The sequence below is a fragment of the Schistocerca serialis genome, chromosome 4, assembly GCF_023864345.2.
Source record: "Schistocerca serialis cubense isolate TAMUIC-IGC-003099 chromosome 4, iqSchSeri2.2, whole genome shotgun sequence".
Classification (NCBI taxonomy): domain Eukaryota; kingdom Metazoa; phylum Arthropoda; class Insecta; order Orthoptera; family Acrididae; genus Schistocerca; species Schistocerca serialis.
Genome location: NC_064641.1, coordinates 236,136,504 through 236,162,071, shown reverse-complemented (window position 1 = coordinate 236,162,071; position 25,568 = coordinate 236,136,504). Strand labels below are relative to the sequence as shown.

Below are 25,568 nucleotides of genomic sequence, written 5' to 3'. Positions count from 1 at the left end.
TCAGCCATTCTAGTGATCTCGATACGTTATTCTGTCTGGCATTTGTTCGAGAAAAGTTGCGAATATTCTGCTATTTTGTGGTTAAAAAGACACTAATGGGAGACATTCTTCAATATAAGCAAACGAGCATAAACGCCCTTAATGATCCTGATCCTGTTATGAAAGCGTTGTCTCATTGTCCTAGATCTGACTATCCTACTTTGCACACACTGTACAAAATGTTTGCTTGTCTACCTGCATCTATTGCTGCAGTAGAAAGAAGTTTTTCAAGATTGCATCGTACAAAGACAGCTGAGGTCGACACTGAAGGAGGGTCGACTTAATGGCTTAGCTGTGTTGAACACTCACCTTGATGTAATTAACCAATTTGCCAGGAAGAATAGGCACATAGAATTCATCATTCAAGGAAGAGAACCACAACTGAAACTTTTTTATATCATAAGATGGCATTGTCTTGTATATATGTATAATCAATTTAAGTAATACTTTCTTAAACTTTGCATGTGACTTGATTATTTTTTACTATGGTAAAAGTGAAGGTAGCTCAAGCTCTTTGGCACCCCCTCCTTGCGGTTTTTCTGTAGCCACCACTGAGTATATGAGCATGGAAGTACATGTAAAAAGTTTAACAGATTTATGGAAATATTTAGCAACTACTATGAAACTGTACTCCCAATAATAAAAATTGACTGAGCTCTAATAATAGAAACAAATGTTGGGTAATAACTCGAAAAAAGATTTCAAACAAGAAAAAGAGAAAACTATATAATATCAGGTAGACGATGAATTTCAGGCTTTTTACAGAAAATACAAGGAAATACTTAAAAAGTTGTCAAGCAAGCAAAAATGAAGGCAGATGATGTACACATTCAGTCTACTGGAAACAAGACCAAATCCATGTGGAAAGTTGTGAAACAACAGACGAGTAATGTCTCTACCAGAAATGCCAATATCATGCGGCAAATACTTTCAACAGCTAGTTTACAAACACAAGTGGCCAACTAATCAGTAAAATTACTCCAAGTAACCAAAATACAACAGCACATCCACTTAAGGTGAAGAGCTCTGCTTCCTCATTCTATCTGTAACCAATGAATGAAGAAGAAACCCTGACCATCATAAAAACATTACAAACGAAAAAGTCCTCGGGAGTAGATGGTATTCCCGATAAAATAATAAAAAGATGTAGCTAGTGAACTCACTGTAAAACCACTAATATTTTTATGCAATAGTTGACTGGCATCAGGGACTTTCCCTTCTTGTCTAAAAATTGCAAAATTGAAACAACTCTACAAGAAACGAAACACAGAAGAAGCTGGCAATTACGGGCCAGTTACCATATTGTCTGGCTTCTCAAAAATTTTAGAGAAGGTCTTCCACAAAAGTCTTTATGAAAAAATATCAAATCATATCCACAGCACAACATGGGATTAAGAAGGAGCCCAACCAACAGTGCTAAGCGAAATTTACCAGAAAGTGGACAGTGCTGAATACATCACTGGTGTATGCCTTGACTTGTGGATGGAAACACACAGTGGAAATACAGCACACTGACTGCAACAAAATCACCAATCATTAATCAGGTTACCAAGACATGAAATATGGTGTTCCCCGAGGATCAGTACTGGGACCAGTGGTGTTCCTCCTAAATGTAAATGACTTACAAACAAACAAGCAATGTCAAAATGCTTATCAGCTAGGTGATGATTCAAGCTTTCTCATTGCTGCAAAATCAGAAAACCTACTACAGGAAAACATAACAAAGACAATTGATAGCATAGCAGAATGGTACACATACGATAAGTTAATCAGAAATGAAGTATAAACTGCAGCAATAAACTTACATAATGCTAAGGAAAAGGTCCTACAAACTATAAATATCCAGTTGTCAAACAAAACTGTAAATAGAGTTGACCTGACAAAGTTTCTTGGGCTCTAAATCTAGGGAAATTTCAGGTAGGAACTCATATTGACAATCTCAATTGGACACATCCTGCTGTGTGATGACAATCCTTGAAAGCTGTTGTAGCAAAGTATGCCTAAAACGTGTATGCTAGGCAAGAATCCAATCATTCCTGAAGTATGGAGTCATTTTTTGGGAACTTCTCCAATCACTATCAAGTTATTCAGAATCCTACACAGAATTATAAGAACCATAGAAAGTGTCAAACACAGAAAATATTGTAAGCCACTCTTCAGAAAATTACAAATCCTCCCACTTCCGTGCCTTCACATGTATGGAACTCTTCTTCAAAAATGAAAATTTACAAACTCACAACAGAAGGCAAAAAATGGATCTCTACATGCGCCATACAAAAACTAAGCTATGCGAAAATGGAGTTGTGCACCATGGAAAAAAGATATTCTGGAAACCACCGAGTACCATACAATCAATAAACAACGTAGGAGGGTTCAAAGCAGCAGTAAATATGTATCTAATTCATCACTGCTTTTATAGTCTGAAAGAGTATTTTGATAAATTATAATGTGCCAATGTGAATAATAAAGTAGCTTGCTTATCCACTGAAACGATAGCAACATTGTAACCGCTGAACAAATGCAAATAATGTACCAATAATAACTAACGTAACAATAAGAGATTAATGATGTGAAAACGATAGAAAACATATTGTGTTAAATGATGTCCACCATCTGATGTGCGCTCTATGTACCAACAAGGTCTCATGGGCAAATAAATAAATTTTCAGCAGTTGTGCCACTTAGGACTCTACTCACATACAGCCATGCCTATTTTCGTCAAATAGGATTCCTTCTCACCTTCTGTACCAACTACGTTTTTAATTCTGCTTTAAATTTTGCATTTCCAAATGCAGTGTTATTGTTGGGTAGTGTGCCTACATTCTCTGTGATATTATTAAATGAACATAACGTCATTTGGCTGTATTATTGTTTATTGAATTAGGACTGAGGTTTCGGCCTTCATACCAGTTTCAAGTGATTGAGGTTATGTCATTAACATATATATTGCAGGACATCAAGCTAAAAGTTGGTCATAAATTAAGAAAAAATGTTGGCTCCCGCAAATTTGCAGGTGTCATATCACTATCTTGTAAAAAGATCAGTTTTGTCAGTTTCATGTCCTGTATTATACATTAATGACAAAACCTCAGTCAAATGAAATGGCATAAAAGGCCGAATCCTGGGTCTTAATTAAATAAACAACAATACAGCCAAATGGTGGTGTGTTCATTTAAAAATTATTATATGACTCTTGCTCAGCAGCATCATAAACTGTTCAATTCTCTCTGACACTTAATTGTGCACTTTCAAGAAACGTTCAAATGTGTGTAGATTAAATCACATTAGATTTACTTTCATTCCAATTGATCCAAAGTGAGGAGGTCCTCCAGGATGTAGAACGAGTCAGAAAAACAATAATAGTGATAAATATTTACAACTGAAACAAAGAAGTTAATGTACCTTCCACAGGTCCCAAGTGGAATGATCTTCATTTTTTTAATGAACACTATATGAAAGAACCATTTTACAAACACTCATTTACTAAGATCTCATTAATGTACTAAATTTAAAATTAAAAAAATGTTTTTATTTATTTATGTGGTAATAAACATAAAATAGAACTACTACAGTACTCATTTGCAATGAATACATTACTGTAGTGAAATGGTGCAGAAGTTAGATGGTAATTAAGCAGGAGTTGGCCACCAATAAATTCTTTAGGCTTCTCTTCAACTGAATTTCATTAGTTGTTAAACTTTTTATGGCTGCTGGCAAGTAACTGAAGATATGTGTTTTTGAATAATGCACATGTTATTGTACAAGAGTAAGTGACTTTAAATCCTTGTGAAAATTATTCTTATTTCTAGTATTGATTCCGTGAATTGAGGTGTTGGTTTGAAAAGTGATTTATATTTTAATGACAAATCTCATTAAGGAATAAATATGATGGGAAGCAGTTGTTAGTATCCCTAGTTCCCTAAACAGCCATCTGCAGGATGTTCTTGAGTTCACACCACATATAACTCTCATTGCACGTTTTTGTGCCCGATAAACTTTAGCATGGCTTGATGAATTACCCCCAAAAATAATCCCATATGACATTGTGGAATGAAAGTAAGCGTTGTATGTCAGCTTTCTCATTTTTATATCCCCTATGTCTGACACAATTCGCATTGCATATAGAGATTTGTTAAAACACTTCAGCAGATCTGTGGTGTGCTTCTCCTAGTTGAATTTGTTATGAAGCTGTAATCCTAAGAATTTAACACTGTCCACTTCTTATATCTGCTTGTCATGGTATGTTTGGCATATACTTGTGGGACACTCCTTGTAAGTTCTGAAATGCATGTAGTGGGTTTTTTCGAAGTTTAGTGGCAAAGAATTGGCTAGGAACTAGTGATTAATGTCCAAAAATATTTTATTAGCCGATCTTTCTAAGACTACACTTGATTTGCTATTTATCGCAATATATGTATCGTCGGCAAACAAAACGAACTTGGCATCTGGTAATGTTACTGATGAAAGGTCATTGATATATACAAGAAAAAGTAAAGGACCTAATATGGAACCTTGTGGGACCCCACATGTAATTAGATCCCAGTTGGATGACGCGTGGCAGCTTAATATCTGTCTCTTTCCTAAGGGACCAAACTGCTGAGATAATCAGTCCCTAGTCTAACACACTACTTAAACTAACTTGCGCTATGGGCAACACACATACCACCGAGCGGGGTGGCGCAGTGGTAAGACACTGGACTCGCATTCGGGAGGACGACGGTTCAATCCCGCGTCCGGCCATCCTGATTTAGGTTTTCCGTGATTTCCCTAAATCACTCCAGGCAAATGCCGGGATGGTTCCTCTGAAAGGGCACGGCCGACTTCCTTCCCCATCCTTCCCTAATCCGATGAGACCGATGACCACGCTGTCTGGTCTTCTTCCCCAAAAACCAACCAACCAACACACATACCATTTCGTGCAATTCTTGACATGGTGTCTCTAACCGTGTCCCACTTTTGAAAGCATACTAAGTATTTGGTATCGTATTTACTTAACGCGTGTATATTATGGAATAATACTGTACGAAAATTCTTCTTAAATAAGCATTATGTTACTTTAGTCGCCATATGACATGTATACCCTTCGCTGTTCGCTCATTTTCTGACACACCTCCACAGTTTACACTGACCAGTGCACACGGATCAAGGAAAGTCAGAGTTAGAACACCGCGTTATGGTGCATTGTCGAAGAGTGCATGACACAGATGTGCATGTTTGTGCTGTATGAAAAACTTAGAACTTGTATGAGAATGTTTATGAAAAAACTATATTAAATCCAATGCTTCCGTGTTTTGTTATACACAACCTCATAGTCGAATTCATATGGAAACCCATATAAGTGAAACAAATTGAAAGCACAAACGAATTAATATGCTCCTTGCTGTTGTTTATTTCCACTGAGTGTAGGTCACACACTTGTTCCAGTCATACTTCGCGTGCTGTTGTCTGCTGCTTCTGTACGTAAATTAGCGTTCGCGAGATGGAACACGATACAGCTAGTAAAGCAGAACCACAAACAGGACCGTCATTAGTGAAAGTAAAAGACTCTCAGTTAATCGGAATTGTAATTGCGGTCCTCGTCATATTTATTACGTTGGGTAAGTGGAAGTACCTTAATTTAGAACAAATTATGAATATTAGATGCTGTCAGTCGTGTATTAAAATGTTGTGAGCAGAGGAACATAAATTTTGATAAAAGACTATACATGTGTGTTTTATCCCATTTAGTGTTATTTGCCATATGGAGAAGGCAAAGGAGTGCCAGGAGAGGCATACTGCTTGTTGGACTGAGTGATTCCGGCAAGACCCTAATATTTTCAAGGCTTTTGCACTCTAAATTCGTGTTAACACATACGTCTATAAAAGAAAATATTGAAGATCTGGTGCTGAACAACGTGAGTAATCTGTCAACATTATTTCATCTTTCCCAGTTGAACTGAATTAGCTTATAGTCCGAGAGACGAGAAAACACAATGGCAGAATGGTTAAAAGGTTTTGCAGACGGATTTTTAGTGATGTTATGCCACTGTATTCTAGTCGTGAAGGTGACAATTGATAGTGTGATGAGGGCTATCATACGTAATTGAAATTTAGCAATATTAGTGACCAACACATATGCATTCTACTATTACTCATAAACTTTTGTGGTTTCAATCTGCATTAAATGCACACCAAATATTTAATTTTTTTATCCTGTGATAGGCCTGCTGTGCAGAAACATTCATTATGGATATTGCTTTAAAATCCCAGAATACTTGCCAAAAATAAGTAGCCTATCAAATTATACTTAAATTGCCCTACAAATATTGTGTGTTCAGTTGTACATATGGACAGTTCAGATGCTGTCTACTTGGTATTCCAGAAGGCAAATGCTAGGATGAATCTTGAAAAGGACACAGCTGCTGATTTCCTCCTCAATCTGAATGTGCAGTTCCTCCTCAATCACCAATGGTAGCCACAATTTTCCATTCTAGAAGGCATTCAATTCAGTTCAACACTGTCACTTAGTGAACAAAATACGAGAATGTGCAGTCTCAGACCAGTCTTGTGACTGGATTCACAACTTCCAACAGATACATCTCAACTTCTTAATGGAATGAAGTCGTAAGACGTTAAGGTCATTTTGGTAATACTTCAAGGGAGTGTTAAAAGGTCACAACAGTTCACTACATGTACGTAAATTATCTGAACAAAGTAATATGCTCTGTGGGCCTGTTTGCTGATGATGCTGTTGTGTGCAGGAAAGTACCTATTCCAGGAATGTGCTGCAGAATGCAGGAATATCTCCCAAAGGATGACCCTTGTCCCATATGAATGTCACATATGGGACGTAAATGAGCCAAAAATGCATTAATATTCAATTGTGCTGTTGGTGAACAATTATAAAATGTGTAATAGTATCCATCTGGTGTCACCTGGAGTGCAACTGTCGCATGAAACTAGTTGTATGAAAATTAGGTGCCAAGTTGACATTCGTTGAATGACTTCCAAGGAAATATAACTTACCACAAAAGAAGTTTCATGTTGTTGTTGTTGTTGTTGCTGCGGTCTTCAGTCCTGAGACTGGTTTGATGCAGCTCTCCATGCTACCCTATACTGTGCAAGCTTCTTCATCTCCCAGTACCTACTGCAACCTACGTCCTTCTGAATCAGTTTATTGTATTCATCTCTTGGTCTCCCTGTACGATTTTTACCCTCCACGCTTCCCTCCAATACTAAATTGGTGATCCCTTGTTGCCTCAGAACATGTCCTACCAACCGATCCCTTCTTCTAGTCAAGCTGGGCCACAAACTTCTCTTCTCCCCAATCCTATTCAATACCTCCTCATTAGTTATATGATCTACCCATCTAATCTTCAGCATTCTTCTGTAGCACCACATTTCAAAAGCTTCTATTCCCTTCTTGTCCAAACTAGTTATCGTCCATGTTTTACTTCCATACATGGCTACGCTCCATACAAATACTTTCAAAAATGACTTCCTGACACTTAAATCTATACTCGATGTTGACAAATTTCTCGTCTTTAGAAATGCTTTCCTTGCCATTGCCAGTCTACATTTTATATCCTCTCTACTTTGACCATCAACAGTTATTTTGCTCCCCAAGTAGCAAAACTCCTTTACTACTTTAAGTGTCTCATTTCCTAATCTAATTTCCTCAGCATCAACCGACTTAATTCAACTACATTCCATTATCCTCGTTTTGATTTTGTTGATGTTCATCTTATATCCTCCTTTCAAGACACTGTCCATTCCGTTCAGCTGCTCTTTCATGTCCTTTGCTGTCTCTGACAGAATTACAATGTCATTGGCGAACCTCAAAGTTTTTATTTCTTCTCCATGGATTTTAATACCTTCTCCGAATTTTTCTTTTGTTTCCTTCACTGCTTGCTCAATATACATATTGAATAACATCGGGGAGAGGCTACAACCCTGTCTCACTCCCTTCCCAACCACTGCTTCCCTTTCATGCCACTCGACTCTTATAACTGCCATCTGCTTTCTGTACAAATTGTAAATAGCCTTTCGCTCCCTGTATTTTACCCCGGCCACCTTTAGAATTTGAAAGAGAGTATTCCAGTCAACATTGTCAAAATCTTTAAGTCTACAAATGCTAGAGACGTAGGTTTGCCTTTCCTTAATCTAGCTTCTAAGATAAGTCGTAGGGTCAGTATCGCCTCACGTGTTCCGATATTTCTACGGAATCCAAACTGATCTTCCCCGAGGTCGGCTTCTACCAGTTTTTCCATTCGTCTGTAAAGAATTCCTGTTAGTAATTTGCAACCCTGACTTATTAAACTGATAGTTTGGTAAATTTCACATAAGTCAGCACCTGCTTTCTTTGGAATTGGAATTATTATATTCTTCTTGATGTCGGAGGGTATTTCGCCTGTCTCATACATCTTGCACACCAGATGGTAGAGTTTTGTCAGGACTGGCTCTCCCAAGGCCGTCAGTAGTTCTAATGGAATGTTGTCCACTCCCAGGGCCTTGTTTCGGCTCGGGTCTTTCACTGCTCTGTCAAACTCTTCACACAGTATTGTATCTCCCATTTCATCTTCATCTACATCCCCTTCCATTTCCATAATATTGTCCTCAAGTATGTTGCCCTTGTACAGGCCCACTATATACTCCTTCCACCTTTCTGCTTTCTCTTCTTTGCTTACAACTGGGTTTCCATCTGAGCTCTTGATATTCATACAAGTGGTTCTCTTTTCTCCAAAGGTCTCTTTAATTTTCCTGTAGGCAGTATCTATCTTACCCCTAGCGAGATAAGCCTCTACAACCTTGTATTCCTTCTTGCCTGCTTCATTTACTGCATTTTTATATTTTCTCCTTTTATCAATTAAATTCAATATTTCTTTTGTTACCCAAGGACTTCTACTACACCACATCTTTTTACCTACTTGATCCTCTGCTGCCCTCACTACTTCATCTCTCAAAGCTACCCATTCTTCTTCTACTGTATTTCTTTCCCCCATTCATGTCAATTGTTCTCTTATGCTCTCCCTGAAGCTCTCTAAAACCTCTGGTTTAGTCAGTTTATCCAGGTCCCATCTCCTTAAATTCCCACCTCTTTGCAGTTTCTTCAGTTTCAATGTACAGTTCATAACTTATAGATTGTGGTCAGAGTCCACATCTGCTCCTGGAAATGTCTTACAATTTAAAACCTGGTTCCTAAATCTCTGTCTTACCATTATATAATCTGTCTGAAACCTGTCTGTATTTCCAGGCTTCTTCCATTTATTCAACCTTCTTTTGTGATTCTTGAACCAAGTGTTAGCTATGATTAAGTTATGCTCTGTGCAAAATTCTACTAGACGGCTTCCTCTTTCATTTCTTTCCCCCAATCCATATTCACCTACTATGTTTCCTTCTCTCCCTTTTCCTACTACCGAATTCCAGTCACCCATGACTATTAAATTTTCGTCCCCCTTCACTATCTGAATAATTTCTTTTATTTCATCATACATTTCTTCAATTTCTTAGTCAGCTGCAGAGCTAGTTGGCATATAAACTTGTACTACTGTCGTAGGTGTGGGCTTCGTGTCTATCTTGGCCACAATAATGCGTTCACTATGCTGTTTTTAGTAGCTTACCCGCACTCCTATTTTGTTATTCATTATTAAACTGACTCCTGCATTACCCCTATTGATTTTGTATTTATAACCCTGTATTCGCCCGACCAAAAGTCTTGTTCCTCCTGCCACCTATCCATTTTCCTTTTTAAATTTTATAATCTTCCTGCCCGATTAAGGGATCTGACACTCCACACTCCGATCCGTAGAACGCCAGTTTTCTTTCTCCTGATAACGACGTCCTCCTGGGTAGTCCCCGCCTGGAGATCCAAATGGGGGGGGGACTATTTTACCTCCAGAATATTTTACCCAAGAGGACGCCATCATCATTTAACCATACAGTAAAGCTGCATGCCCTCGGGAAAAATTACGGTTGTAGTTTCCCCTTTCTTTCAGGCGTTCGTAGTACCGGTATAGCAAGGCCATTTTGGTTAGTGTTACAAGGCCAGATCAGTGAATCATCCAGACTGTTGCCCCTGCAACTACTGAAAAGGCTGCTGCCCCTCTTCGGAACCACACGTTTGTCTGGCCTCTCAACAGATACTCCTCCGTTGTGGTTGCACCTACGGTACAGCTATCTGTATCGCTGAGGCACGGAAGCCTCCCCACCAACGGCAAGGTCCATGGTTCTTGGGGGGGAGAAGTTTCATATACTTTCATTATATGTTTATCTGGGCAACAAATATTTTATTAATTTTCTGATACATTTTGGCCATTAGCTACCTTCAAAAGGACGTGACATAAATTGATGTAAAGTGTCTCGTCAGTGTTGTTGTTACATCTCAAGTGCAAAATTTTGAAACTTTGTGCAAGATTTGGCACTTAAACCTCATCATAAGTATATGTAACACATTGCACATAAAACCAGTGTGAATTTACAATTTAAACTAACCACATTGACAAGATACTTTCTATTGATTCGTTTCATCTCCCTTTGAAGATGACTAGTAACCAAAACATATCATGATATAAATAAATGAAATGTTTGTGGTCCAGATAGGCACAGAACTTGTGAGGACTACTATGACTGATGTAAATTAATTTTGCATTTGTTGGATATATTTCCATGAAAGTTTGCAAAACATTTACTTGATCAGTTCTTATGTATTGGTTATTCATCCAAGACCCTTACAAGGTAGGATTAACAGAGGATCTAAAGAAGTGGTATGTTTTGTTTAGTAAGTGTAGCAGCATTGTGGAAATGCTCACCAAACTCAGCCTGCAGATACTATAATGCAGTATGTATTACAGTGTGGGTTACTGTTGAAATTTTGAAAATATGCAATCCAAGACCGTGACCATGGTGGAAAAATCAGTGATATTAGAGTTCAAGAAGAGTCCTACTGACAGTTGTTAACGTGAACCATTTGTGAATGGATGAAAGAGGGAGTAGAAGATAGTGGTTCTGAGAGTATGTACACTCACTGTTCATATATGCTTATTAAAATCTGGCAATATTTACAAAAAGAAACAATTTTTATTGATATTCTGCTTGTTTTTTTCCTTTGCTAACTGATTTTCAACTTCTTGGGCTGTCATCAGGTGATAGCTGACTGTCACTACCACATTATTTTGATGACAGAAATACTTGTTCACATAAAAGTTATTACATTTAAAACTGAGAAATTTGTCTCAAACACTGATTAGGCCTACACGCAGTAATAATAAAATGTATTTTTATCATTATAATTATCTAGGTCTTTCATGTGTTTATAAAATAAACTCAGTTTAACAGAGGGGAAAAAATTGAATTTGATCATTTAAAACTAATCTGGAAATATGTGTCATACAAGCATGCCAGTTTATTTACAAAAGTGTGATTTCCTTCCTTTCTTAGTTATGTAAGGAACACTGCTTAGTACACCACGTGAATGGTTTTCCATAAGAAAATGCCAACAAATTTTGAATGTGCTTTCTTGTTATCTACAGCTTCTCTAATGTCCAAAAGACTTGAAAGGCCACAGCTCTTTAATTTGAAATTTATTTACTGTTTTCAAGCATTCTATGTATTATTGATGTCACAGTTAATACTAAGTAAATGATAAACAATACAGCACAGTAATAAAGATAATGTTTAAAGCTTACACATGCACATACAGAGAGTGTAAGTTAAATTTTAGTGTCTTATTTTGCACAATCTATGTATTCCTCTATGGTATAAAATGCGTTCTTTTAAGCCACTTTACAGAACATTCCTGGGCCGAGAGGAATACTTGATACGAACTGTATTTGGCCACCAATGTGATGTTAATGGCCCTTGTAACGTCACTTTTTGGTACATATATTCACAGTTTTGTTGTTAGTTGCCAAAGCCAATGAATTAGATACAAAAAATGTTGTTATGGTGACAGATTGATCTGTAACCTAACTTGTTCAAAAAAATTACCGATAACATCGCGTTAAAGTCGCTATATTGTTTACAAAGTTGGTTGCATGTTTCCTATGTTACTGGTCAGACCCGATGTCTCTTATAGAACATTCCTCTAATCCAGATTCCTGAAGGTTGTGAAGGAGATACACAGTGCATTGAACAGTATAATTCGCTGGTATGCACAGTTAGCAGAAGTCTTACTTAGTGTGGAAAAGACCTAGTCAGTCTTGCACATATTATAATTAAACAACTTCCTTAATTTGTGACCCTCATTGTTTTCTTTTGTGTATAGTCGGCCACTCAGTATAAATAATAAGGGGCCTGTAATGACACTGAGTTTCTTGAATAGTGGCCTTCAGGCTATCTGCTATACATCCAACTGCCTTTCTCTGACACACAAAAACTCTTTTTGCCCTGGAGGAACTGCCCCCAAGGAGTATGTAGTATGTTATGTTGCTATGACAGAATGTGTAATAGGAGCTAAACACCATGTTTTCACTTTCACATACTCTAAATTTGCATAACAAATATATGACTCTATAACACACATAGTGTCTGTGTGATGGTTTCATGTTAATTTAGAATGCAAGTATACACCCAGCAGTTTAACAGACACAAATCAGTATTAGAATAATATAAACTAAAGATTATTTTTTCACTTTTATTCTGATTCGTGGCTAATTCTTTATCTTTAAATCAAGTACTGGAAATTCTGAGATTGGTTTTTCTTTATTAATGTAGTTCTTCTGTCATTTACAGTTGCATTGAATGTGTAAGGACTTAATTGCAGATCTGATGGCATTATACTAGAAAGGTTGTTCGCATAAAATAGACCTGCGGTAATTCCTTGCCTGTCGTAATACATGAGTAAAAGGAGTCTTATGCCCAGTCTTGCTTTTACATTGACAATGTGGCTACTATTGGGATATCTGTCAGTTTCAGCTCATTTCAAAACCTTTCCCTCAACTTTTTTGGCTTAGTTAATTATGGTCTTCTTTTAGGGTTTGGCCTCCGCTTTTCTAAATTTCACAGGAATGTTGGCCTTTGAGGAACGACACCTGACATGGTGCATAATGTAGCCACCGAGCACTCATTATTGTAGCGTGATGACAGTGCAGGGACCAGAATGCTGATTCCTGAGCTGTGACCACCTCATGTGAGCTGAGAGTAAATGCTTGTCCAATCTGGGACACGGGGACTTCGGGCAATGGCTACTATCCATGTAGCCTTTGCTGCAGCGTGGTGACATTGATGGGGAGAGCCTCAAATTGGAGTGAGTGGCATCAGAATGGAAGACTTGCAATGAAAAGGATCTAACTCACCAATACCTGAGGTCATGCCAAGATGGCCATCTTAACAGATATAAAACAAGATTTTAACTCAGAGGCTTACAATCCCATGGCATTGCCTTCTTTTGCCACACCATCTACATCTACATCAATACCCTGAGAACTATCATGAAGTACATGGCAGAGTGTACATCAGATTCTATCATTGTTAGAGTTTCTTCCCCTTCCATTCACGAGGACGAGAAGAATGATTATTTGAATGTCTCTTTGTGTGCTGCAATTATTCTAATCTCGTCCTCGTGAGCAATATATGGGGTTTGTAGTATATTCCTAGAGCCATCGTTTAAATCTGGTTTTTGAAAGTTTGTTAGTAGACTTTCTTGGGATAGCTTATGTGTATCTTCAAGAATTTGCCCTTTCACTTTTTTTAGCATCACTGTAAAACTCTGACTATTCGTGCTGCTCTTCTCTCTATACATTTGCTATCCGCTGTTAGCCCCATTTCGTACGAGTCTCACACACTTGAGCAATGTGTAGAATGATTTGCATGAGTGATTTGTAAGCAATCTCCATTGTAGACTGATTGCACTTCCCCAGTATTCTACCAATAAACTGAAGTTTAGCACCTGCTTTACCCATAACAGAGCCTATGTGAACATTCCATTTCATATCCTTGCAAAGTGTTACACGCAGTTATTTGCATGAGTTAACCAACTCACGCTGTGATTCACTGATATTATAATTGTAGGATACTATTCTTTTTCATTTTGTGAAGTGCACAGTTTTACATTTCTGAACATTTAAAGCAAGTTGACAGTTTTTGCATCAGTTTGAAATTGCACCAAGATCTGATTGAATATTTATGCAGCTCCTTTCAGACATCACTTCATTGTAGGTAATTGCATCATCTGAGAAAAAAAACAACTGGTTATTATTAATATTGTCCACAGGGTAATTACTATACAACTTGAGCAGCAAGGGTCCCAACACGCTTCCCTCGGCACACCTGAAGTTACGTCTACATCAGATGACAACTTCCATCCAAGATAACATGCTGCATCCTCCCTGCCAAAAAGTCCATAATCCATTCACAAATTGCAGTTGATTATACGGTGATAAAAGTTTTGACAATGAACATAGATGTATTACTGAGTCAAATGCTCTTCAGAAATTAAGAAATAGGCATACTGCGCCTACCTGACTACCCTGATCCAAAGCTTTCAGTGTTGGATGTTGGGTTTCAAATGATTGATGTTTTTGGAATCCATGCAGGTTGGCATGGAAGAGGTCATTCTGTTTGATCTCAGAATATGGTCTAAGATTCTACAACAAATCAGTGTCGAAGGTATTGGATGATAGATCACTTACACTACCCTTCTTGTAGATGGGTGTTACCCGTGCTTTCTTCCAGCGACTGGGCACGGTCTTTCATTCAAGGGATCTATGACAGAATACAGTTAGAAGAGGGTCTAACTGAGGAGCAAATTCAATATAGAATCTGATACTGATTCCGTCAGGCCCTGTGGCTTTGTTCACTAATACTTCTGGGTTTTCTACAGCACACACAGTCAGCTATCTGGGTAGCAGCCGCCGATGTGTAGTGCACACGTGACCCATTTAGGAGCACCCTACAGTTCTCAGTCCTATGGCACAAGTCCAGGAAGTCGCAGCCTAGCTTGTCACAGAGTTTTCAAAGTTTGTGTTTCAGTCCTCCTATTTGATTCAGAACTGAAGGGCCATGATAAGTTCTGGGGACAATGCTGCAAATTGTGAACTTCGTTGAAACTCTGTGCGCAAGACTGGTCATCTCAACCTTCTCTTCCAGTCATTGGAATGATCCAAATATGACCTTGGTGCCCGGGCGACATGCATCATTTGTTCGAATGTGTGCCACAGTCTGCAGTTGTTTACACCCTGTTCCCTCAGTGGCTTCCAGAATAGTCGCTTCAGCTTGTTGAATGAAACCCTAGGCATACGCACTGAGCACATCCATGTCCTTTCTTGTCCCTTGTTGCCATTTTCCTAAGGGTTACCATCATTCACCATACGGTTGAACTGCTGATGATTAATAGAAGCCTACCCTTTTGCGTTTGTCTCCTTTTGAAGCCAGTTTTCCTCAAGACAGGTGAAGTGAATCCTAAAGCATCAGTTTCAGTGAAAGACAGAATCTCTAACTTGTTGGTTAAGGGGTCGGTGAAACACACTCAGTGCTCTCTTGTCCCCGTTGACTGTGTATATGACACCTAGATCTGCCATAGAAATACCACTCGTAGTCAAGTGGACGGGTAATGACAGATCCCATACTGTCTGCAGAGGAGACTGGATCCACAAGAGAGGATAGTACTTGAGATACCTTTGGTACCAGTACCACAGGTTCAAGACTCTCTGGAGGTTTTCTAACACAATGATTTGCAGCAGCTACCAACCATTTGACAGTAGTCAGGGCGATTTCCAGCTGCGTATGAATGTCAGCCAACTCATCCTGCGTTAGAGAACAGCATTCACAGTGGGGCTGCACTTTGGCTAGTGCAGTGTATTACAGAACAATAAACAAATAACTTTAAACTAAGCCTCCTGATCATCTTTTGTGTCTGTTGAGCTAAGAAACTAGTATTTCTCTGTAAGAACTGAAGCAAATACACAAAATGAGGTTTCTATCAAGGCAACAGAAAACCTTTGTTAAAAATTACTAATTTCCTAAATATTTTTGAGGTTAATTTTAGCTGTAACCAAACTCAAAAATGGAGTTAATCTATGGGAAAGGTATATAACATAGACTCCTCTTTAAGGAAAAACTAGATGTAACGCACTATGTTAGTAATACCAGCTACGATAACTAAATCACAAACATTGATTTGCTACAAATTAGATTATGCACAGGACAAGTAACTTCTGAAATTAAAAAAAAAATGTACATTTATTTGCATTGGTGTGCAATGAAATTTGGGTTGATCTATTCTTTGGCAGTAACAGTGAATCACAAATGCTGATTTGCGATGAAATAAGTTATCCAAAAACACGCATACCTGTAACTAAAAAAAAAGGGTCCAAAAATTCTAAAAAGTAACCCATTTCTCAAATAATTATGCAATGAAATTATAGAATGATTGCTTTGAATAAGGGTAGGCCTGTTGTTCTCTAAAAAACATAGGGTGAAAAGCAAGGCAAAATGTAGGTGTACAATGTGACCAGTTCTTGGTATGCTCCAAAATTGACGGAAGACCTTTTGCAATGACAAAACCACATTTTTTCAGTGATGATTCTAAGAATGGCTGTGGAGTAGTCACTGCAATAGAGAAAATGAGAAATGGATCTATGTTGATCAAACTTTTGAATGCTAACCAATCACAGAGAGACTTCAGGCCCGTGAAAGGCTGTGGGATACCAGACATCATCTTCCATCAGGACCTTATGCTACAAGTAGTGAACTGCACACAAACCAAGAATGGCACTGAGTACATTTCATTCATCACATTTAGAGGAGACTTAAGGATAATAGGGTGGACACAGGAGCTGTCATACTAGTCTTCAGTGGAAATGTTTTACCTGAGAAAGTTAAAATCGTGGTTTATAGGTGTGATGTCATACCCTATTTTCTGTTTCCTATGAGATTTTTTCGGTGTGATCAAGATGCTAAGAGAAAGTTGAACAACTCCACCCAATCAGTACAACGTCACACTTCGCAAACATTGTGTCAAAATCCACCCTTAGCCCATTGGCATGGTCCCAAACAGCTGCTACTGGCCCTGGCCACATCTCGGTGCATATTTTTTCAGTTGGAGGAAGGAGACATCAGTTGTCTCAATACACAAACCAACGGCACTGGTGGTAACCACTCCATCAGCACACCTGTAGATGCCTCGTGCTCCTTTGCTATTAGCAGGGAAGAGGACACCTGTCAAAGAACTGATCAGCAGTCTAACACCAACCAGTAACTGAAAGGTCATAGAAAAGACCAGTCCTCTCCTGTCTCAGAAGTCAAGACAGGAAAATTCTTGCAGAAACCGAAACCTAATAGGCACAAGAAGGAGGAATTGAATAGAAAACTGATATCTGTTGCTTCAGTCGATCTGGTCCCATCTCGCTCATGAGATTGAGCCTACAAATACTGGCAAAGAATCATACATTCAGGCAAAGCATGACTCAACAGCAAACTAATTTGTACTCCCATTTACCGTGTGCCACTTTCTCAGATACAAATGAGATGTTCCTTCAATAAAATTTGTGGCATTGTAACAGCTACCATTGACAATTGGCTGAACTCTGTCAATTAATTGCTACTTACTCCACAGTTGATGTGGCACTCCAGAAGACAAAATTTTTAGAAATTCAACTCTGTCCTGTTAAAAATTACAACCCCGTCTGTAAAATTCACATTAGCACTGAGTTGGCATCTGGAGGATACTCTCTCCTCTATGTCCTGACATTTTCACTGAACAGGTGTCACTAAACACTGAATTACACGTTATGTCCACCTGTCAGGTAGGGTAACAGTAAGTAATATCTATCTATCTCTTCTCCCCCCCCCCCCTTCACAACCACCACCACCACCACCACCACCACCATCACAATCCCCCCAGATAACTCTATACCATATCACGAGCTGGTGGACAGTCCTCTGTGTAGCAACAATAACATGTAGCCAGGTCGAAGTAATACAAAATTTATTTCAGAACACAGTCTGTTTGCTTATTACTATGGCTGTAACACATTTCAGTATGGCCCACGTAAAATACTCAGCCATATACAGGATGATTCAAAAGTCAGGTTTCGTAGGATAAAGTCTACACTGGTGATTCAGTAGTCTTGGACACAGGACACAGTCATATTCAGGGATATGACAGGAACAGTCATTTGAAAATAAATAAATAAATAATAATAATAATAATAATAATAATAATTAATTCTACTCACAATTGGAAAGCCCCTGGAAATGATAAAATAGCAAATTTCTGGTTAAAGAAGTTCACCTCAACACATTCACATCTAACTAAATTATTTAACAGTTACATTGCAGACCCATACACATTCCCTGATACACTTACACACGGAATAACATATCTGAAACCTAAAGATCAAGCAGACACAGCGAACCCAGCTAAATATCGCCCCATAACATGCCTACCAACAATATACAAAATATTAACTTCAGTCATTAAACAGAAATTAATGACACATACAACACAGAACAAAATTATAAATGAAGAACAAAAAGGCTGTTGCAAAGGAGCACGAGGATGTAAAGAGCAACTGATAATAGATGCAGAGGTGACATATCAAGCTAAAACTAAACAAAGGTCGCTACACTGTGCATACATTGATTACCAAAAAGCTTTTGATAGTGTACCCCACTCATGGTTACTACAAATATTGGAAATATACAAAGTAGATCCTAAATTGATACAGTTCCTAAACATAGTAATGAAAAATTGGAAAACCACACTTAATATCCAAACAAATTCAAATAATATCACATCACAGCCAATACAGATTAAGCGTGGAATATACCAAGGAGACTCATTAAGTCCTTTCTGGTTCTGCCTTGCTCTGAACCCACTATCCAACATGCTAAATAATACAAATTATGGATACAATATTACTGGAACATACCCACACAAAATCACACATTTGCTATACATGGATGATCTAAAACTACTGGCAGCAACAAATCAACAACTCAACCAATTACTAAAGATAACAGAAGGATTCAGCAATGATATAAATATGGCTTTTGGAACAGACAAATGTAAGAAAAATAGCATAGTCAAGGGAAAACACACTAAACAAGAAGATTACATATTGGATAACCACAGCGACTGCATAGAAGCAATGGAAAAAACGGATGCCTATAAATATCTAGGATACAGACAAAAAATAGGAATAGATAATACAAATATTAAAGAAGCACTAAAAGAAAAATATAGACAAAAACTAACAAAAATACTGAAAACAGAATTGACAGCAAGAAACAAGACAAAAGCTATAAATACTTATGCCATACCAATATTGACCTACTCATTTGGAGTAGTGAAATGGAGTAACACAGACCTAGAAGCGCTCAATACACTTACACGATCACAATGCCACAAATATAGAATACATCACATACATTCAGCAACAGAAAGATTCACATTAAGCAGAAAGGAAGGAGGAAGGGGATTTATCGACATAAAAAACCTACATTATGGACAGGTAGACAATTTAAGAAAATTCTTTCTAGAACGAGCAGAAACTAGCAAAATACACAAGGCAATCATTCATATAAATACATCGGCTACACCACTGCAATTTCATAACCACTTCTACAACCCTTTAGATCACATAACATCAACAGATACGAAGAAAGTAAATTGGAAAAAGAAAACACTTCATGGCAAGCACCCGTATCATCTAACACAGCCACACATCGATCAAGACGCATCCAACACATGGCTAAGAAAAGGCAATATATACAGTGAGACAGAAGGATTCATGATTGCAATACAGGATCAAACAATAAACACCAGGTATTACAGCAAGCATATTATTAAAGATCCCAATACCACAACGGATAAATGCAGACTTTGTAAACAACAAATAGAAACAGTAGATCACATCACAAGCAGATGTACAATACTAGCAAATACAGAATACCCCAGAAGACATGACAATGTCGCAAAAATAATACATCAACAGCTTGCCTAACAACATAAACTTTTAAAACTACACGTTCCTACATACAAGTATACACCACAAAATGTGCTGGAGAATGATGAATACAAATTATACTGGAACAGAACCATTATAACAGATAAAACAACGCCACATAACAAACCTGACATCATACTCACCAATAAAAAGAAGAAATTAACACAACTAATTGAAATATCCATACCCAATAGAACAAATATACAAAAGAAAACAGGAGGAAAAAATTGAAAAATACATCCAACTGGCTGAGGAAGTCAAAGACATGTGGCATCAGGATAAAGTTGACATCATACCAATTATACTATCAACTACAGGAGTCATACCACACAATATCCACCAGTACATCAATGCAATACAGCTTCATCCAAACATATATATACAACTACAGAAATCCGTAATTATTGATACATGTTCAATTACCCGAAAGTTCCTAAATGCAATATAACACATACCGTACAGTTAAAAGGAAGTGACGCTTGATCAAGGTCCGCGTCACTCCATTTTTAACCGGACTTAACGTCTGAGAAAGTGAAGGAAATAATAATAATAATAATGTAGTAAATGTGAGCTCTAAAATGCATACCTTACGACTTATGAACACCTGCTCAGTAGAAGATACATTTCACTGTTGCTGCCTGTCAGACATTTATATCACTGGCCAAGTGATCCAAAATTTTAGTTGCAGCATTGTGAATCCCTTTTCATGCTAAAGACAACCTTTATGTGGCGTAATGAATGTCATTGTTCCATCTGGTATTGTAATTATGTACATCATTGTTCCTTTAAAACTGCAGTTTATTATTTACAACAAACTTCATGAGGGCATAAATATACTGTGAACCAGTACTCAGAATGTCCAAGTCCATAAACAGATGTCTACAAGATGACTGTGGGTGAGCACGACTTTTTCAGTTACGAAGACTTTCTTTTTTGTAGATAAGTTACTCTACAATGTTATTCCATTTGACATTATTGAATGAAAATATGCAAAATATGTCAGATTACTGATTTCTCTCTCCCCCAAAATTTACAATGATTCTAAGTGCAAATGTGGTAAAATTAGGTTGTTTTAGATGTGCTTTCTCCAGTTTAAATTCTCATCAATGTGGGCACCTAAAAATTTTGAAGTTTCCTTGGTGTAGTACCCTTAGATGTGCAGAACAGAATATGTTGTGTCTTTTTAAAGTTGAGTCAGGCCGTTTACAGAAAACTAGTCAATGACACTGTTAAGAACATTGTTTACCATTTCTTGTGTTACTGAATATATGCCTGGATTGATTACAATACTACTGTGACCTGCAAAAAGAACTAATTTTACTTGTTTCATAGTAGAAAGGTCATTTACATGTATGAGGAAGAATGACAGACCTAAGATTGAGCTTTGAGGAACTACACATGTGATTTCTCTCCAGTCAGAGGAATTTCTTGTGATTACATTGGTTGAATTACTAAGTACAACTTTCTGCAATCTTTTGATTAGGTACGACATTATCTATTAGTTAGCTATATCATTAATTCCATAAAAGCTCTTTTTATCTAGAAGGGGCTATTATGGTTCACAGAATCAAATGCCTTAGATAGTTCACAGAAAGTACCAACTAGTACTATTTTGTTACTTAATGCTTGTAAAATTTCGGAATTGAATGTGTAAATGGTTTCTCAGTACAGTAACTCTTCTGAAATCCAAACTATGGATGTTACTGAGGATATTGTTGTTGTTTGGATGGGATGCTGTTGTAGAATACATAACCTTATCAAAAATTTTGGAAAATGGTGTCAGTAGTGAAACAGGTCGTTCATTATTGATGTCTCTTCTATTGCCATTCTTATTGGGGGGGGGGGGGGGGTTAGGGGGTTAACAATGGCATATTTCAATGTCTCTGGAAAAATTCCTTGTGCAAGTTATGCATTACATATTTCAGATAAAACAGTGCTCATTATGTGGGTACAAATTTTTAGTACTTCATTGGAAACACCATCAAATATATATGTGCTTTTATTTGTGAAGGAATAAATAATTTTCTTATTTTCCAAGGGAGAAGTTGGCGATACATTCGTACAATAGGATTTTATATCAGTTGCGTTTTTCAACATAGTGCTGTGCTTTTTCTCGTGAACTTTTTGCCCATATATTTTCTAATATATTTAAGGTATTTTCTAATATATTTAAGGAATGGTTATTAAATGCTTTTGCTACCTGTGGCTCATCATTTATAGCCTTCCCATGTAAGTCAATAGTGATGTTTTCCTGTTCTTCAGCCAGTTGTCCTGTCTCTTGTTTCACTATATTCCATATAACCTTAAGTCTGTTGTCTGATTTACTGTTTTGTGAGATGATGTGTGTTTCTTGATTTTAATGACTTTTCTTAGTAATTTTAGTAGTTTTTGTAGTGTGCAATTGCTGCATGATCTCTACTTGTTCTTGCCAACAGATACAGTTCCATTTTCCTTTCACATGATAATTCAATCCATCTTGTGATCCATGGTTTTTTACATGGCTGATTGATGTCTTGGTTAGTTACGCGGAAGATATTTTCAAAATAAAAGATATGAATTTATCATGGAATAGATAAAACTCTAAATCAGCATTTGTATCGCTATTAACTTCATACCAAGTTATTTCTTGTAAACTATTTTTAAAAACATTTGTATGTTGTGATTCATTATTCTGACTGATTTCCAATGAGAAGTATCTATACTGTAAGGCACTATCTAATTTACCCTAACTGTGCATCATGATCAGAGGTAGCATTTGTTACTTGATACACAGTTGCTTCTTTCCTTGGAGGTACATCAGAGAAAACATCTGTGAGAGCATACACCCAATTGTTCAACTGTGGACTAAACTCCACATATTTGCAGCTACCCACTGTCAACAGCAGTTCTGGGCACCACCCTCGTGGGCGACAATCTGTACTGATCCTGCGGTCATTCTCGAATGTTTCATGGCATGCAGTAACAATCACTCTAATTTACTAACCCAGAAATGCATGGTAAATTTAAACTACTTACCCCCTCCATGCTGAAGGCTTTTCCATTTAGTGAATGGGAGTTCCACAGTGCTTGTCCAGTGTCGAGAGACAGTCCCTGGACTTGATAAGTCTACAATCAAATGCTTAAACACCATACCAATGACAGCTTTAAACACATCATCAGGTTTTTTAGAAGTATTTGGCAGCAAGGGGAGTTTACTTCTTATTGGTGGGAGGATATTATCATTTCTGTTCTGAAACCAAAGAAATTTTGACTAATTGCTGACCAATCTCTCCAACAATGTACTGTGTAAATTATTTGAAAGAAGCTGCCTGGAAGTCAGAGGATGTTTATCACAATGTCAAAGTGGGGTTTTGGGCACACTGGTCCACCACAGACCAATTTATTGACCTTAAATTTGCAGTGCACAAAGCTTTCACACATTGTGAACACCTGATTGCTGTGTTCTTTGACCTGCAGAGCACTTATGATACTACATGGCACCATCAAATCCTGTCTATACTGCAAGACTGGGGCTTCTGGAGCCACTTAACCACTTTTATTCTGAATTTTCTATTCTGGATACAGATAGGTTCAACCCTGAGCAGGCAAAATGTACAGGAAATTGTGGTCTCTGAGGGAGGGATCAGTTCTGAACATAATTCTCTTGGCGATCGCAGTCATTGGTACTGTAATCGTAGTGGTCCCCATGGCCTCACTAAACATAACTCCCCCTGCATATTGTGGAGTGTGGGACTGCAGCTGGTTCATGAATTGTAAATTAATATTCCAACAGCTGTTATTTGTATAGCTTTTTATTTAGGCTACCAGTTACAACTCGCCAATAGTCACCTTCAGGCCCTGTAGCATGAATAACAAAAAGCATCCAGTTGTATGTTATATAGCAGGGAACCAATACTTGCACATTGTTTCTGTAGAAGACTTCATAAGCCATCTGTGCTATTCACACATATTAACACATGGTTATCTGACTGTGTACTAGCACCCGTGGACATTTTGCTCTTGTCATTTCCTGATTACGTGGAAGTCTTGATTGCTTGCCTTCCGTGCAGATGGTGCACAATTCTGGTGTCTTCATATCTTCAATATTCATTCCCTCCACATATTTTGGAAGCACCTTCAGATGTGTAATTAAAGGGTCCTAATCTTTGATGCCAGATTTGCAGTGTCCCATTAAGAAATTCTGTGCAGGGGTCTGTGGTGAATTTCAAAGTGTACATTTTTGTCTCATTTTTCTTTGCACTGGAACTATCTTTCCGTTGATATAGCTGACAACATTCATCTCAGTGGACTGTGTTGCCTTTGAAACAGATAGAGTTTTTGCAACATTAACCACTACTGGTCTGTCAAACATTTGCATTTTATCAGTGTCTTTTTACATCATTCACAAAGTGTTCACTCACACCACAGTCCCAGTACCATGAAACTGATACATTGAATGCACCAATTGAAAAACTACATGTACCCAAACTCACTGAAACCCCCTTGAGATTCACAATTTTCTGAATTTACAGAGCCTTTCTTGTTTTTGCTTACTTTTGTGTCCATATTCATGACAGGTAAGTTATTTAAAACTGAACTGTTTCCCTCCACCTGAACTGTGCTTCTCACTTTCGCTGACATTTGCAAATTTGTTTTTTCCAATGAGTTTTTCCCACAACTGAAACTCTGTCTGTATGTAATAAACACTGTAGTCTGTCCTAAGTGTACTGTAGGTTTCTTCTTAGAATCTGCATGTTTACAATACTTTTGTGACCTATGAGCCTATAGTGGATCAGTGCGTGGAGTGCGGAAACCCATCACAGGAAACAGCATTCACACTAACTTTCGAGCGTTAGCTCTTTTTCTAGCATTAGCACACATTCTCGCACACAACCACACAGACACTTAAATGCACTTTGGGTGTCTTTGTGTGTGAGTGTTTCAGATGTTGCTAGGAAAAGGGCTAGTGCTCAAAAGCTAGTGTGAATGCTGTTATGTGTTTGTGTGCTCCATGCATTGATCCACTGTAGGTGATTGGTTGCGTTTCCTTTATTTTATGTATTGCTCCATCCAGGAATTTCCATTATTTTTAACTTCTGATTTTCTGTAGACAGTTCCTTGATTGCAGGTACAATGGTGTTGTATCCTCATTGTGGCATTGTTAATAAAAGATGGCACACAGCATTACTTTCTTAAACTGTCGCACCTATTGACTGAAGATCACACATAAACTTGTCAAATTCTAAGAAGTGCTCACTCAGTGTACTTTTTGCTGGACTGAATTTCAGTTGCAGTAACTGCTTACGTAGAAGTAACTGACTGGTGATGTTTTTTCTTTCAAATGTGTCACATTAGGTTTTTCTACTTTTAAAATGCACTGTTACAGTATTTTACATATTCCAAATGTTTTGCGAGTTGTTTGTCATTCTCAGTTTATTTCTTTGCCATGTCACTGTCCAGAAACTTTACTCGTGTTCTTTGTGTTTTTCTGCAGTGACAACCAACAAATCTAATTTTGTGTAGTATTCCTCACATTTGAAATTCGAAGTTTCCATAATTGTTTCCATCGAAAAGTGGAAATTCGTATTTTCTTTCACATTCTTCTGACAGCTGTTGTTCCAAGCT

The 25,568-nt window shown here is 37.7% G+C and overlaps 1 protein-coding gene across 1 annotated transcript in view; it reads left to right on the top strand.

The window, feature by feature from the left end:
• Positions 1 to 5,217: 5,217 nt before the first annotated feature.
• LOC126473966 (signal recognition particle receptor subunit beta) overlaps positions 5,218 to 25,568 on the top strand; it is a 50,163-nt gene continuing 29,812 nt past the window's right edge. The window contains exons 1-2 of the mRNA XM_050101341.1: positions 5,218 to 5,636; positions 5,767 to 5,933. Of these exons, the coding sequence (XP_049957298.1) occupies positions 5,519 to 5,636; positions 5,767 to 5,933 (285 nt within the window). The 5' untranslated portion in view covers positions 5,218 to 5,518. The remainder of the gene's footprint in view (positions 5,637 to 5,766; positions 5,934 to 25,568) is intronic.